This window comes from Tursiops truncatus, chromosome 8 (genome assembly GCF_011762595.2).
Source record: "Tursiops truncatus isolate mTurTru1 chromosome 8, mTurTru1.mat.Y, whole genome shotgun sequence".
NCBI classification, from domain to species: domain Eukaryota; kingdom Metazoa; phylum Chordata; class Mammalia; order Artiodactyla; family Delphinidae; genus Tursiops; species Tursiops truncatus.
Window position 1 is genome coordinate 14,375,575 of NC_047041.1, and position 15,071 is coordinate 14,390,645.

At 39.7% G+C, this 15,071-nt stretch overlaps 1 protein-coding gene across 1 annotated transcript in view; it reads right to left on the minus strand.

The window, feature by feature from the left end:
* The window catches only part of UBE4A (ubiquitination factor E4A), a 34,038-nt gene that overhangs the window by 11,618 nt on the left and 7,349 nt on the right, over positions 1-15,071 (minus strand). Inside the window, exons 3-13 of the mRNA XM_019941804.3 lie at positions 11,898-12,071; positions 11,179-11,291; positions 9,819-9,971; positions 9,015-9,174; positions 8,570-8,772; positions 8,139-8,330; positions 6,866-7,199; positions 5,673-5,793; positions 3,636-3,940; positions 2,196-2,328; positions 980-1,167 (exon numbers count right to left, since the gene is read on the minus strand). Coding sequence (XP_019797363.1) covers positions 980-1,167; positions 2,196-2,328; positions 3,636-3,940; positions 5,673-5,793; positions 6,866-7,199; positions 8,139-8,330; positions 8,570-8,772; positions 9,015-9,174; positions 9,819-9,971; positions 11,179-11,291; positions 11,898-12,071 — 2,076 coding nt within the window. The remainder of the gene's footprint in view (positions 1-979; positions 1,168-2,195; positions 2,329-3,635; positions 3,941-5,672; positions 5,794-6,865; positions 7,200-8,138; positions 8,331-8,569; positions 8,773-9,014; positions 9,175-9,818; positions 9,972-11,178; positions 11,292-11,897; positions 12,072-15,071) is intronic.

The window sequence follows — 15,071 nt, forward strand, 5'->3', positions numbered from 1 at the left end:
GGATTTGGAGTCAGGAGACTTAGGTTTTCCTTCTGGCTCCACTTAATGCAAGTCTCTTACTCTTTCTCAACTCCCACTTCCTCAGAAAATAAAACAGGAATTATAATACACCCTCTAATATTACAACCAGAGGGTCATAGTGGCTGTATAATGAGATAACTGCAATGATTTATTGTGCAACTTCTTATATATTATAAAGATTTACATACACTGCCTCAACCATCACTTCAACCCCTTTTACAAATGAGGAAACTAAGTCTCAGAGGTAAGCAAGTAACAAAGTCAAAATTCAAATATGGAAAAACAGTCAGTAAAGTGTTAAATGTCTCTTTAATGTTAATTGTATTTATCACTGGCTGGTAGGACATCCCCTTTAAAAGGGGTCTTAAGTAACTGATCTTGTTTACTGGTTGAGAGGGGGTACTGTTTACTCAGACATAGCATCTCAGGGTTACAGCTCAAAAGGGCATGAGAGAAAGGGAATGTTGCCTGCTGTTATTCTTAATCTAACAATGAAACTGTATGAGAGTTAGACCGTCTGGATAAGACAAAAGAATATCTCAATCAGCACACTGTCTCATTATCCACCATTCTGTAATTTTGAGGCAGAGAAAAATAAAGACCTGGGGTTTTAACTGGACAGCCTAATTTATTTGAGTATGATTCTATCAAAAATTATAGTAAAGTTGTTAACAGTATGCATTTTTCTTTTTTAAGGTGAGAGAGACCTGATTCTACCACTTAATTGTATGACATAAACAAATAATTTAATCTTTTTGAGCATCCATGTCTTCATAGGTAAATGGGGATAATAGAGTAAAACTTTCCAGATGGTGACAGATTAAGGAAACAATGTGAAAAAAGCACTTAGCATCAAGGGTAGCACATGGTAGGTATTCAATAAATAATGGCTTATGATTATTTTCCTGACATTTAAAAACTGATCAGCGATCAGTTTCTTGGTTCTAGACTGCTTTACCTGTAAACTCAATGTCCACAAAGACCTTGATTAGAGCTTCTGCAAGGTGCGATGCATAGGGAAAGTTGCAGAACACACGTTTTCGGTGGAACACACTGGATACCAAGGGATTTGGGGTCTGATCCATGTGGGGCATCACTGCTTCCAACACCTCAGCGAGTTTGGCCCTTAGGTGGGGATTCTTCATCCTATGAATAGGGCAGAAATCAAACTGAGCAGGCAGAAAATTTAACTCCCAAATTTATAACTATTCTCTCCATACGAGGAGTCAAAACATCACATATCATCTGTACAGAGAATTACAGGAGAAAACACGACTCCACAGTTTTAAGTCGGTCAATTTCCGGGGGATATGCAGAGTGTACCATTCAGCTCTTTAAGATCACAGCTTACCAATTACGAGGATGAGTACTTAAGTTTCTATTTAATGCTCTGCCATTCTGTTTACTTCACTATAACAATGCACGACTTACTATTTACTATTCTCTGACAGCTTCATCTGGGATAAACTTGCCTTTCCAAGCTTTCTGAGGCTAAGGGCCAGGATATAATTATTCCACGTTACTTATAATGCATACCATGTGCGCCTAATACTTGTTGACTTATGATTTTTCATTAGGTCTGCTCAGTTCAGTGAAGGACTGGCTTCTACCTATGTCTCACTGACACGGCTCAGGGGATTGTGGATCTCTTCTTTGTGCAGCAAATTCTCACTTACATACATACTGTTCCCTTTGGCCTACCACAAAAAATCAGAGAAGCAACTCTACAGGTCAATGAGCATCTTCCTTTGGGAAGGAGGACTAGAAGCTATGAATGCTAAGACTTGAGATCAGAGAGCATTTACCCAAGTTTACTGCTCATCCAACTCAGAATTTTAAGAGCAAACTTTGTTATCATACATTAGAAGATCATTAGCACCTGGCAAGGTCTCTGGCAGTAAGGTAACTATTTTAACCAGGGACTAGCAGTGAAATTCCCATCAGGTACCTTATATGCAGGTTCAAATTCTCTGTGGGCAAAGTCCTTTGTTTATTATGCCTCTCAAGTGTGGGATTTTGGGCTACCCATAAGGATAGTCAGGTGATTCATTAATGTTAACACAACTTCTGAAGGCAACCCCTTATGATTCAGGCTTGTTTATTTCTTGGTTTAGAAGTCTTCTGAATGTTTTGCAGCTCTAAACTGTGACAGAGCCACGCTTTCAGCACTTCACCTTTCTATGCTTCCAGTGAAAATGGTGATAAAATGAAGGACATGTTCCAGGGAATCTGCTGATGTCTCCAAGATGTCATCGGCAAAGCGGCGGAGAAAAATGAGGAAATCACCCAAGTTATCTGCAAAAAATTCTGAGAAAGAAAATATTCACTGGAATTAGCCAAACATCTGACTCTTTGTATTATGCAATATTTAAATTCCTCCCTTTTACTCTACTTAGTGAAGGTTAAAAAAACCCCAAATGTCTTGTAGGTACTAGAAATGACGATAAATTAATACAGAATCTCCTTTGAATGTAAGTCAATTTTTATTTTTATCCAAGTAAACAGAATAGTAGAGACATAAAATGTTAACACACCAGTGCAGTTTAAGAAAGTATACTGATAGACATATACTTCCACACTCAAGGTTAACAGTGTGTTAAAATAACCCTTTAGATGAAAAAGAATCTTGAATAGAAATGAATACATTAGATGACTATGGTCTTCACTCTCTGGGGTCCTCCACTGGTCTTTGCCTTCTAGTATTTATGCCCTTGTATATCTCCTCCTACACTATTCCACGGTAGAAGACACACTATGGGGCACATAGAAGTGATGGCATGTCATTTCCACAATTAGATTATAGAAGCCTACAGCTTCCATTTTGGTTCCCTGCTCTGAGGGAAGCCACCTGCCATACCATTAGCAGTACTAAGGAGAGTCCTGTGTGGCCTGGAAAAGAAGCCAGTAAGCAACTGAGGTTTGCCACAACCACACGACTAGGCTTGTAAGCAGATCCTCCAGCTCTGATCGAGCCTTCAGATTTCCATGGCACTGGTGGACAGTCTGGCTGCAACCTCACGAAGGACCAGAGTCAGAACCATGCAGCTAAGCTACTCCTGGATCACTGACCCGTGGAAACTGTGTGTGATAATGTCTGTTGTGTTAAGTTGCTATGTTTTGGGGTAATTTGTGACTCAACAATAGATGACCAGTACAGTGATCAAGAACATGTAACTTGATTTTGATGGACAGTTTCTGCCGGCCCCTCACCAACATACATACACACACACTCTCACTTCTGGGTTAACCAAGAGGAGACGATTTTTTTTTTCCTAAAGAATAGCACAGTGGGGTGGGTTAGACAAATAAATTTGTAAGTTGAATGACAAACAACAGTAATGATAGAAACTAACAGCTCTGAAAACCCTGACTGCACTTCGTCCTTTGAAGACTATTTTCTTATCTGCACAGCAGTGGCGACACAATGCTGAGGAACAAGCTATCAGTTCCCCCAGGCTTCAGCCAACAGACATTACCTACAAGTTTGAGTTGTTTCTCCAAAAACAGCTGAATGATAACTAAGGAAGGATATTTTGAGGATTAAACTTCCAACGTGACCCAGTTAAACTTAAGATGGCTATAAATAGGATGCTCCCAAGGGAGAGCCTGCTTACCTGGCACGTAAGCCAAAGAACTGTAGCCATCTGGCAAAGGAAAAGTTAGCTCTATCGGCTGTGAGCCTTCATTGCCTATGGCCAGTTGAACTAGGAGGACAGCCATGGACACCTGCAAATTTAGGCAGTTTTGCAGCATTTGCGGCTCAGTCATGGCAGTCTTAGTAGAAAGATAGATGGTCATCAGTCGTTCAAACTGCTCACGGAGGTTGTCAGCAGCTGGGCTAGAACTTTGCTGAGCATCCCGCCAGGCTACCTGCAGCCGATGCAGATTTTGGTTGATTTTTACCATCTGATCATGCAACCTGCCCCCAAGAAAGCAGAAAAGACTGGGTCAGGAGGCTCATATAGGGACAGTTGAGTACAGACCATTTTTTTAAAAAAAAATTTTAACATCTTTATTGGAGTATAATTGCTTTACAATGTTGTGTTAATTTCTGCTGTATAGCAAAGTGAATCAGCTATACGTATACATATATCCCCATAACCCCTCCCTCTTGCACCTCCCTCCCATCCTTCCTTACAGACCATTTTTGAAAACCAAATCCTCACTTATTTATTCTATTATTCCCTTTTAGGATGTAGGGAGCTGCAGTTGTGATGACACAGAAAGCAATCACAAAAGTTACTGACAGGACAGAGGTGGGAGCATAGCACCGGGAAAATGTTACCAAGTATTCAAGAATTGAATCTAATTACATAGATTAGTTGTCTTCGGCTGAAATGCACCATCCATAGAATGGCTCGGTTGAGCAGGGTGTAGATTGGGCTTTTATTATGTACAATATATAACGATCAGGCAAAGTACAAGAAGCCCAGCAGGGTAGTTTGACACCACACAAGTGCAATGATTGTACCTGGATGTGGTTATATGGACAGTCTTTCCATGGTTAGTAGAGAACTAAAGCTGGTGAGAAAGGAGTCTAGATTACTAATGACCACATATCAACCAGTAGCCACCTATGATGCAGCCTAAGAGCAGCTTCCAGTCCTCTGATGCTCAATATAAAATTAAATGATTCTTCACAAAGGGTCAGCCAAATGTTCTCTAATGAAAGGAAGACCCATAATTCAATGTTATAGATAGTTGTGTCTATGTGTACAGTCCAAAGTCATTCTTGGCCTTGTGGATAACGTCTAGGGTTAGCTAGCCAATACTGGGAAACTAGATGACGTTCATTTTTGTGTTTAAATCTAGGTGGTTGAACAGGTTAAACACATGCTAAATTGTTATCTATTGTCTCACTTAAAATGTCAATGATAGGGATAGAAAATGCCTCTAATAAAGATATAATTTCATTTTTCCAAAAATTTGCTGAGTTTTGAAAAATGCTGTGTCCGTTTAAGTATCCTGAAAAGGCATTAAAAACTGCTGTCCTCAATATGCCTTCCTATAGACTGTGAGTGAGTAGCTATTTGCTCCCCTTATTTATACTTGTCACAGTCAGCTAAATCAGAGGGAAAAAAAAATCATAGAATAACATACGGTTAGCCAGAACCAGACAATTTTTGGAAGTCATACACTTTAGCTCTCAAATCTTCACACTTCCAGAATCCTCCTTATCTTTGATACATAGATTTTTATGTTCCTACTGATCTTATTGAAATACCTTATAAACATTTAATTTTGTCAATTTTGTCTCTAAACCATAGAATAAAGCTTTCTCTTTTTTCATCAGGAGTAATAAGTAATGAAAATTCAAGAGCAGAATGTGAAATGTTAAATGAAAACAATTCCACTTTAGCAGATGACAAAAGGAAGATAGTGATTTAAAAATTTGCAAGTTTAGAGAAAAATACTAGGTGTATCTTTAATTTTAAAAAGTTTAACAGGTCAAAAATTAAAAATAAATTCAAGTTATATGGATAAAGCCACTTCATGTAGACACAAATAAATGCATATAATGCCCTTTTCCTACTAGATCCTAATGTCAGCCTTCAGAATAAAGTGAGATTGTTATCTGTAAGACGCACTTTCAACCTTCTGGTTATCAACACAACCAAGCAGTTCTTTCCTAATGACATCAGAGGAGTTACCTGTGAAATCCCAAGTACAAGGTGTACTCTGTCAGGACAAGGTTTTCTGTTACAAGGTTGTAGTTCTGGGGAAACTTTGGCTCCTGTACAGCTGGGATCAAACAGGTTTCTTTGTCCAAACCTCAAAGAAATTAAAAGGAAGAGTAAATGGCTTGCCACAGACATCTATCTTGGCTCCAGTGTCCCCTTATTCTAGTTCAACTTCCATCCTGCTATTAGTGAATTAAGTAATATCTTCTTAAAAACACATCTTCTCACATTCCTAATCTCTTGTCTAAAAATGTAATTTGGCTTCTCAGTCTATAGAAATGCAGTTAAATCTCTTTAGCTTGATCATGAAATCACCAACAATTAAAAGGAATGATAGCACTGTAGATTTTTCCAGGGGATAGATAATGGATCATTTGTATCTATTCTGTGCTTTTCTGTATTTAAGATTATTTGATTTTGAGCATGTTACTTTTATAATTAGAAGAGTTATACAACTGGGAGGAAATACATCAAGATTGAGCGATTCATTTTGAGTGGTAGAATTAAGAGTGATTTATCTTCTTCTTTTCACTTCTCTGTATTATTTGAGTTTTCCCCAATATTCTTCCTCCCTAGGCTAATATTTCCTGCCAATTCCCATACCCCTTCCCCCATCTACCCCTTGTTCCAGCCACATTGAGCTTCTCACTGTTCCTTAGTTAAGACATTTCACAGCTGTGTACCTTCATACTTGTTTTTCCCTCTATATAAAGGGCCTCCTTTGCTCCTTTGCTTGATAAACCCAGCTCATTTTTCAGGACTCAGCTACGGAGACCTCCAGCTTCTGTAGAATTAATCATTTACTCCCTCCTCTGTGCTCCTGTAGATTAGCCCTAGACCATATTATGATCATCTGTTAACATATCTGCCTTCCTGTGGAGACTTTTTGAGTTCAAAAAGGACAGGGAATGTACTTTATTCATTTTCATAATGAATGAATGAATGAGCGAATATCCAAGTCTGCCAAATTCAGAGAGACGGTCTCATTAAAGGACAACATCTAAAAAATAACAGTTTTAAAAAGCTTGCCTTTTTAAAACTCATAATAGCTTTTCTTTTTGCCTCATCTTCTTTGAGAAAGAGGGACCTCTGTGAAAAAGGATATAGAAGTGAATGGCTTAGATGTTACGCACACAGTTTTGAGAAGACCAGCTCCCCCTTACCTCTCATGTGTACATTTTTTATTTTTCGTTCTTCATCATTCAACTCCTTCAGGGCACAGTAAGTGGGATTAAAGGTGAGGAGCCGAGAGGATCTGGGTTTGCAAAATGGCTGGCATAACTTCAGGAGAGCAGCACCCAAATTCAGAAAGAAGGCATCCGAGGCATACATTTGGAAGAAGATTTCTGGCATCTGATTGGCCCAAATCTTGGTGCGGCCTGCATTTGCATGCAAACAGTTTCCAAGCCAGGACAAGGTACAGTGTTTGGTTTCTGGAGAGAGCTGGAGTAAGTTCTTCAACATCTGGTAGATCTTTTCATGGAACCGAGCCATGAACTGTTTAACCAGAAAACACAACCACAGAACATTCCAGTTTCACAATCCTAATATTTGTTACTCTCAAATCTTAGCCACTGGCAATTTCCAAAAATACATGAATCCTAATCTTCTCCCTCACTTTCCCTGTGCCTTACGCCACCATTTCTGATTAAAAAAAAAATTTTTTTTTTTTTCTGGGAACTTTTAAGAGATTTCCTGATGAGCTGCCAAACTGCAGGTAGCATTCACATAGCTTTAGAGTAGGGGATGGTAAACTTTTTCTGCAGAGGGCCAGATGATAAATATTTTTGGCTTTGCATGCCATATGGTCTCTGTAGCAACTATTCAACTCTACCACTGTGGCATGAAATCAAGCCATGAACAATACATATACACATGGGCATGGCTGGGTTCAATAAAACTATTTACAAAAATGGGCGGCAGGCTGGATTTGGCCACTGGTATAATTTGCCAACCCCTGCTTTAGAAAGTTGTGATGATGGGAGATTTAAACTGCCCCCAATTCAACCATTTATTGTCATATGTTGGCCAGACTTCTACCATAATTTATGCTAAGCCCAAAAAGAGAGGACATAAGCAGAAGGAGGAAAAGGAAAATAATTTGGCTTTTAAGCTGGAGTTCAGTCAGAAGATTTAAGGAGCTAAAGTTATAAGAAATAGCTTGGTGAGAAAAATGAGGATTGAGAGCAGGTAGCTGTGCTACAGCACAGGGCAAAGAAGAGCAGCAGCTCACTCTTAAACCACACAAAGGTTTGTGCTCTGCTCTTAGCGCCTGCTAAAAAGAGGGCCATTTCTGTACATGATTATGGTAGACAGCCAACCAGATTGATCTGCTTTCCCAAAGAGGCTCAGGCAGCCTTATCTGCATCTGCTTTCTGAGGAAACGATACTTAATCTAAGACCAGGGGGCCGGGATACACCGGTTAACAGCTCCACCTGGTGAATGTTGGCCTCTTGTACTTTGATCTCCTGGGGACTGGAACGAGATGGATTCAGGAAGTAGCCATGATTTTCTACTACACCCGGAGTCTTTAATAAGCAGGAGATATTCAGGATTACTCCCAGCAAGGTCTTCTGGTACATCTGCCCATTACTAGGATCCTTGGGCTGAATGTATTCTACAAAAACCTGTAGGAAAAGACATGATGAGATAAATGATGGGATGATGTCTGTATGATGTATGTATGATGAGATATGTCTGTATGATGAGATAAATGATGGGATGAGAGGGCCTCAAAGAATTAAGATTATACAACCAATGTATCTTTCTCTTATTCCATAGGTAATATTACACTGCCCTCAGGATAGGGAAGCATAGAGTATTAAGCTTCCAACTCAACTGAATATATATGAGCTTTCAGACCTACCTTTGCCATATCCTTTTGCCTAGTGAAATACAGAAGAATGTCCAGATACGCGTACAACAGGATCTGGCAGAGTTCTAGATCTTTTATTCGGCCCAATAAAATATCAAACACTGGAATCATGACTTCTGGAAATGTTCGAACTTCCTCATCCAGTATCAAGGCTTCGATGACCTCATCCAGAAACTCAGCTACACCTTCAAAATCTGACAGAAGACAAGAGAGAGAGGAGGCCATAAGAATTTTTAGACGCCTTTACACACAGCTCTTTACTCTTCTGATACTTTTGATAATTCTATTGGTATTCAACCTCAAAGGTCAAGGTGTGAGCTCTCTTCCTTAATTTACGCTGGAACCATAGTGGCTCTGAGGCTTTCTAATACAATTAGAGGAATGTTACACTTGGAAATCAAATGTAGAAGCTCACGGATGTTGCTTATGTACTCACGGCCTCCTAGGATGGCTTCCAACATCAAATCTACCAGTTGCTCGTGGATGTTTTGGTCAACATAGATCTCGGGGGTGAGGAGAACTGTTCGGGTATTGGACACAGTGAGGTTCCTGCACTGCACTGCAAAGGGTAGCAGGTTCTCTGGAACTTTGGTAATCTGGAAACAGCAATGAAGAGAGGGAAGAGTCTAGCTCTGTGATCTGGCACAAGGACAGATATAGCAAATAGAAGGGAAAAGACATTGTGTCCCAAAACAGTAGTGCTTTCCTGTGGATGCTTGAAAAGCCATGAGAGTTCATTCTTTGGTTTAAGGAATCACCTGTTAGAAATTCTAATGCTGGAAGTGATCAAGCTTAATCTACTGTTATATATACCTTAGTGGAAATGAATTTATCAGACCTTTTTTTAATAAGGGTGTGATATATTAAGACGTTTGTAGAGAGAATAACAGGAGGCACTTGTTAATTGGGGAAAGGGGTAGACCCCAAGCCACAGAAAGGAGAGACTAAACCTTTAGAAGATAAACTAACAGTGCCTCTGATATCCAGTTCCAGATATAATATGATGTATATAAATTGATATAATAGACACTGATCTTGGGACTTCCCAGGTGGTCCAGTGGTTAAGACTCTGTGCTTCCACTGCAGGGGGTGTGGGTTCGATCCTTGGTTGGGGAAGATCCCGCATGCTGCACAGCACAGCCAAAAAAAAAAAAAAAGACATTGATCCAACTCTCTGGCTTATGTGTTAAAGTCATACCCAAGAGGACAATAGAGTACCCAATACGGATTATTCTTTTACCTCTTCCTTGGCTCTTTGGAAACAGGAATAAAGGTAACAAAAAATGTGCCTCTCCCCTGCATCTCGATCAGCAGAGAGATTCAACGTTGTAGAAGAGGTCATGTTAATCAAGTGGTTGCCTGGATCTTGAAGTAATAAGCGAGTGAAGACGGCCTATTAAGAAAAACAAATAAACAAAAATACTAAATCATTGCAAAGTTAATTTATTTTTAAATTTTTTTGATGTATTTTTTATTGAAGTATAGTTGATTTACAATGTTGTGTTAGTTTCAAGTGTTCAGCAAAGTGATTCAGTTACACACACATATATAGCTATTCTTTTTCAGATTCTTTTCCATTATAGGTTATTATAAGACATTGAATATAGTTCCCTGTGCTATATAGTTGGTCCCTGTTGTTTATCTATTTTATATGTAGCAGTGTGTATCTCTTAATCCCAAACTCCTAATTTATCTCCCCTGACCACTGCGAAGTTTATTTTACAACATCAAGATAAAAAAGATAATTTTGACACAGGTTATTATAAGAATCACAGAACGTAGAACAAATGGGGAAAAAAGGGCTCAGTGTATCATTACTTTAGAAAATATTACATATACAAATTTAATCGTTTATGTAGTTATCCTAAAGCAAGCTTAAGTGTCTAGCATAGCCCCTGGCACAGAGTAAGCATTAAAAGAATATTTGTTGAATGGTGTGGAGAATTGGAGATTAAACTCATATGTGAAATCTACTACTCTGCATCATTGCTGACCTCACTCAGACTTATATAAACACAGTTTAAATGTACTGGGTTGGCCAAAAAGTTCGTTTGGGTTTTCCCACACCACTGTCCAGAAAAACCCGAATAAACTTTTTGGCCAACCCAATTATGAAGTTAAACTACAAGTTGTCAGGTCTTCCCTATCAAACTTTTATTCCTTTAATGTTAATTAGGCACCTGTAAGGTAAAATGCATTGTTTTGATTTTGGAAAAGAAATAAAAAAAGAGATGGACCTTGGCCTTGATAAATACTAGTGTCTACGGGAGAGAGAAGACAGGTTCATAAAGAAGCCAAGACATGAGACAGAAAGAGACAGTTCCCATAAGAGATGCATGGAGATTACTGCCAGAGCCCAGAGGAGAAAATAACTCCTACTTGGCAAAACTTTGTAAACAGGATGGCATTTTAACTAGGTCTTAAAGGATGGGTAGATTTGGACATGGGACCATGGTAGATGAGAAGATTCCAAAAGAGGAACACCACAGACAATGTAAGAGATGGAGCTAAGCAAAGCAATGGTTGGAGAAAGGTGAGCGGAGTTCAGCTGCAAGGCTAATTTTTCCTGAAGCCACATGTAAGGAATGTAAGAATGGTACCTGCTCTACGTTGTTCATATCAAGCCAGTCTTGATCTTCCAGGTCTACTGCCATTTCTTCCAAATACACACAACGGCTGGGGATGCCATTCCCACTTTTCAGGCTTGGGTCACCTGGGAAATGGTTTTAATCTGGTAAGTTAAGGATAATGCTTCTGTCTTATACAGACAACTGATCTTGATGGCATTTCTCTTGAACCCCAAGTTCGACTCAGGTAATATCAGAATGATCTTGCCACACACAGCAGTATCTAAAGATTTAAATCATTTTTACCCCTCGAAGAGTATGTGCTTTGTTATAAACCTAACACCATGACATTTGAAGAGTAAATCCCAGACATCAGCACTAATTCTGGGGTTTAACTACAGATAGGGCACAGAGGGGAAACACTATCTGACCCTTCTTGGGGCTTTCATCTAAATGTTTAGGTCACCTCTGAGTAGAAAATGGATTTAGCTACCATTCCCATTTCCCTTTTAAGGTAGTAAAGGCAGTAGCTACATGGCCCAGTCAGTATCCAAATAGAAATGAAAGTTGTATCTGTGTCAAAATTCTGCTTTAGGTCACATTAAAAGCTTCCTTGAAATATAAACCCTGTGTCCCAGGGAGTATGATGGGTTTGTTTAACCATCAGATACAGTAAGTTTCTAAGAGCAAGTCCCTAGCCCAAGCAGGAAGGGCAGAGTAATAAATACACTAGCTGCAAAGATGTAACTCACTGTTGTCCAGAGTGATGAGGAAGATCCTTTGGATCATGTGATTGATGTTGAGTTGCTCACATATTTCCTGCTGTGAACGGAATGAGCGGCTAATCTCAGCCACAGAGTAATCAAATTCATCCAGGCTCTCTGACACACTATTATCTGAGTCATCTGGGCTGGCTGGGAGTTCATCTGCCAGAAGATGTAAGTCGTTAACAGTTACAATGCTCTCTTTAAGAGAAAACCAAGTACACATGATAAATGTAACCAAGAGGAGGATAATTTGGGGTGTTAAACAAGTTAACTATCTAATTAGTGAACATCTCAAGTCAGGCAACATCTTTTTTTTTTAAATTAAGGTATCATTGACATATTAGTTTCAGGTGCACAACATAATGATTCGATATTTATATATATTGTTATTGTTATATAACAATATATATATATTATATATTGTCATTGTTATAGGATCACTACAATAAATCTAGTTAACGTCTGTCACTATACATAGCTACAAATTTTTTTCTTGTGATAAGAATTATTAAGATCGACTTTCTTAACAACTTTGAAATACACAATACAGTACTGTTAACTACGGTCACCATGCTGTTCATTGCATCCCCATGGATTCTTTATTTTATAACTGGAAATTTGTACCTTTTGAAACCCTTCACCTATTTTGTCCATCCCCCCCACCCCCTGCCTCTGGCAACCACCAATCTATTCTCTGTATCTATCAGCTTGTTTTTGTTTTTTTTTTTAAATATTCCACATAAGTGAGATCATACGGTATTCGTCTTTCTGACTTATATCCCTCAGCATAACGCCCTCAAGGTCCAACCACTGTCCACCTGTTGTTGCAAATGGCAATATTTCTTTTTTATTTATGGCTGAATAATATTCGTGTGTGTGTGCATGTATGTGCGTGCCTGTGTGTAATTACATCGTTTTCTTTATTCATCCGTTGATGGACACTTAGGATGTTTTCACATCTTGGTTATTGTATACTGATGCAATGAACATGGGGGTGCATATATCTTCTTGAATTAGTGTTTTTGTTTTCTTTGGATAAATACCCAGAAGTGGAATTGCTGAATCATATGGTAGTTCTATATTTATTTTTTTTAGGAATCTCCATTCTAGTTTCCATAGTGCCTGCACCAATTTACAATCCCAGCAACAGTGCACAAGAATTCCCTTTTCTCCACATCCTTGCCAACACTTGTTATTTCTTGTCTTTTTGATAATAGCCATTCTAAGAGGTGTGAGGTGGTTTTGATTTACATTTCCCCAATTAGTGATGGTTTTTTTTCCATAGATTAGGGCACCTTTTAATGTACCTGTTGGCCATCTGTATGTTGTCTTTGGAAAAATGTTTATTCAGATCCTGTGCCCATTTTTAAATTGGACTGTTTATATTTTCTGCTATTGAGTTATATCAGGAAACATTTTAAATACAGAATTCTGAAATCTCTGGCTATAAAATCTACCACATTTTAAAAACCAGAAGTTTTATTCTTTGTACTTATAATTAATTGTATTCCAAAATGCCAATAGTAGCAACACTATCTTCCCTACAGAATTCTAGTGGGCAAAGAATTACCCAATAGATCAGTATGCCTTTAATTATATTAAATATGGCTTGGGGCTTCCCTGGTGGTGCAGTGGTTAAGAATCCACCTGCCAATGCAGGGGACACGGATTCAAGCCCTGGTCTGGGAAGATCCCACGTGCCACGAAGCAACTAAGTCCGTGCGCCACAACTACTGAGCCTGCGCGCTACAGCCCACAAGCCACAACTACTGAGCCCGTGTGCCACAGCTACTGAAGCCTGTGCGCCTAGAGCCCGTGCTCTACAACAAGAGAAGCCACCGTGATGAGAAGCCCACGCACTGCAATGAAGAGTAGTCCCCGCTCACCGCAACTAAAGACTGACTGCGCACAGCAACGAAGAAGACCCAATGCAGCCAAAAAAACAAAAAACAAAACTTCATAGACTAAAAACTATCCTAATTGTTCTTTTAATGAGCATTTCTCTAATTATTAGTGAGACTGGATTTATTTTTTTTGGCTGCATTGGGTCTTTGTTGCTGCACGCAGGCTTTTCTCTAGTTGAGGCGAGCAGGGGCTACTCTTCGTTGCGGTGCACAGGCTTCTCACTGTGGTGGCTTCTCTTGTTGTGGAGCACGGGCTCTAGGCGCATGGGCTTTAGTAGTTGTGGCTCAAGGGCTCTAGGGCGCAGGCTCAGTAGTTGTGGCACACAGGCTTAGTTGCTCTGCAGCATGTGGGATCTTCCCAGACCAGGGCTCGAACCTGTGTCCCCTGTATTGGCAGGCGGATTCTTAACCACTGTACCACCTGAGAAACTCGAGACTGGATTTTTAAAGTAACTTGATTATCATATATAAATCATTTCTAACTTATTTTTGGTTGTACTGTGTGGCATGGCATGTGGGATCTTAGTTCCCCAACCAGGCATTGAACCCATGCCCCCTGCACTGGGAGCATGTGGAGTCTTAACCACTGGACCACTAGGGAAGTCCCTGTTCCTAACTTTTGTTGTTTTTCCAATGAGTTACTTTTTTCTTATTGATTGTATCCTTTTATTTTTTATAAAGCAACTTACAAGAGATTCTCAGAATGGCACTCATGCTAAAGGGGTATATAAGTAGGTTGTTCATTAAAAGCTACACACAAGTCTGCATCTGCTTTTCTCCTCTACTGACAAAGCAGTTAACTCTAAAAGTCCAGGCAAAACTCGCAGAAGCAAGAGTTGTGGGATATCCCTGGTGGTCCAGTGGTTAAGAATCTGCCTTCGAGGGGCTTCCCTGGTGGCGCAGTGGTTGAGAATCTGCCTGCCAATGAAGGGGACACGGGTTCGAACCCTGGTCCGGGAAGATCCCACATGCCGTGGAGCAACTAAGCCCGTGAGCCACAACTACTGAGCCCGCGTGCTGCAACTACTGAAGCTCAAGAGCCTAGAGACCGTGCTCCACAACAAGGGAAGCCACTGCAATGAGAAGCCTGCACACCGCAATGAAGAGTAGCCCCCGCTTGCCACAACTAGAGAAAGACTGTGCACAGCAACGGAGACCCAACGCAGCCAAAAATAAATAAATAAAATAAATTTATTTAAAAAAAAAAAAAAGAATCCTCCTTTGAATGCAGGGGACACTGGTTCGATCCCTGTTC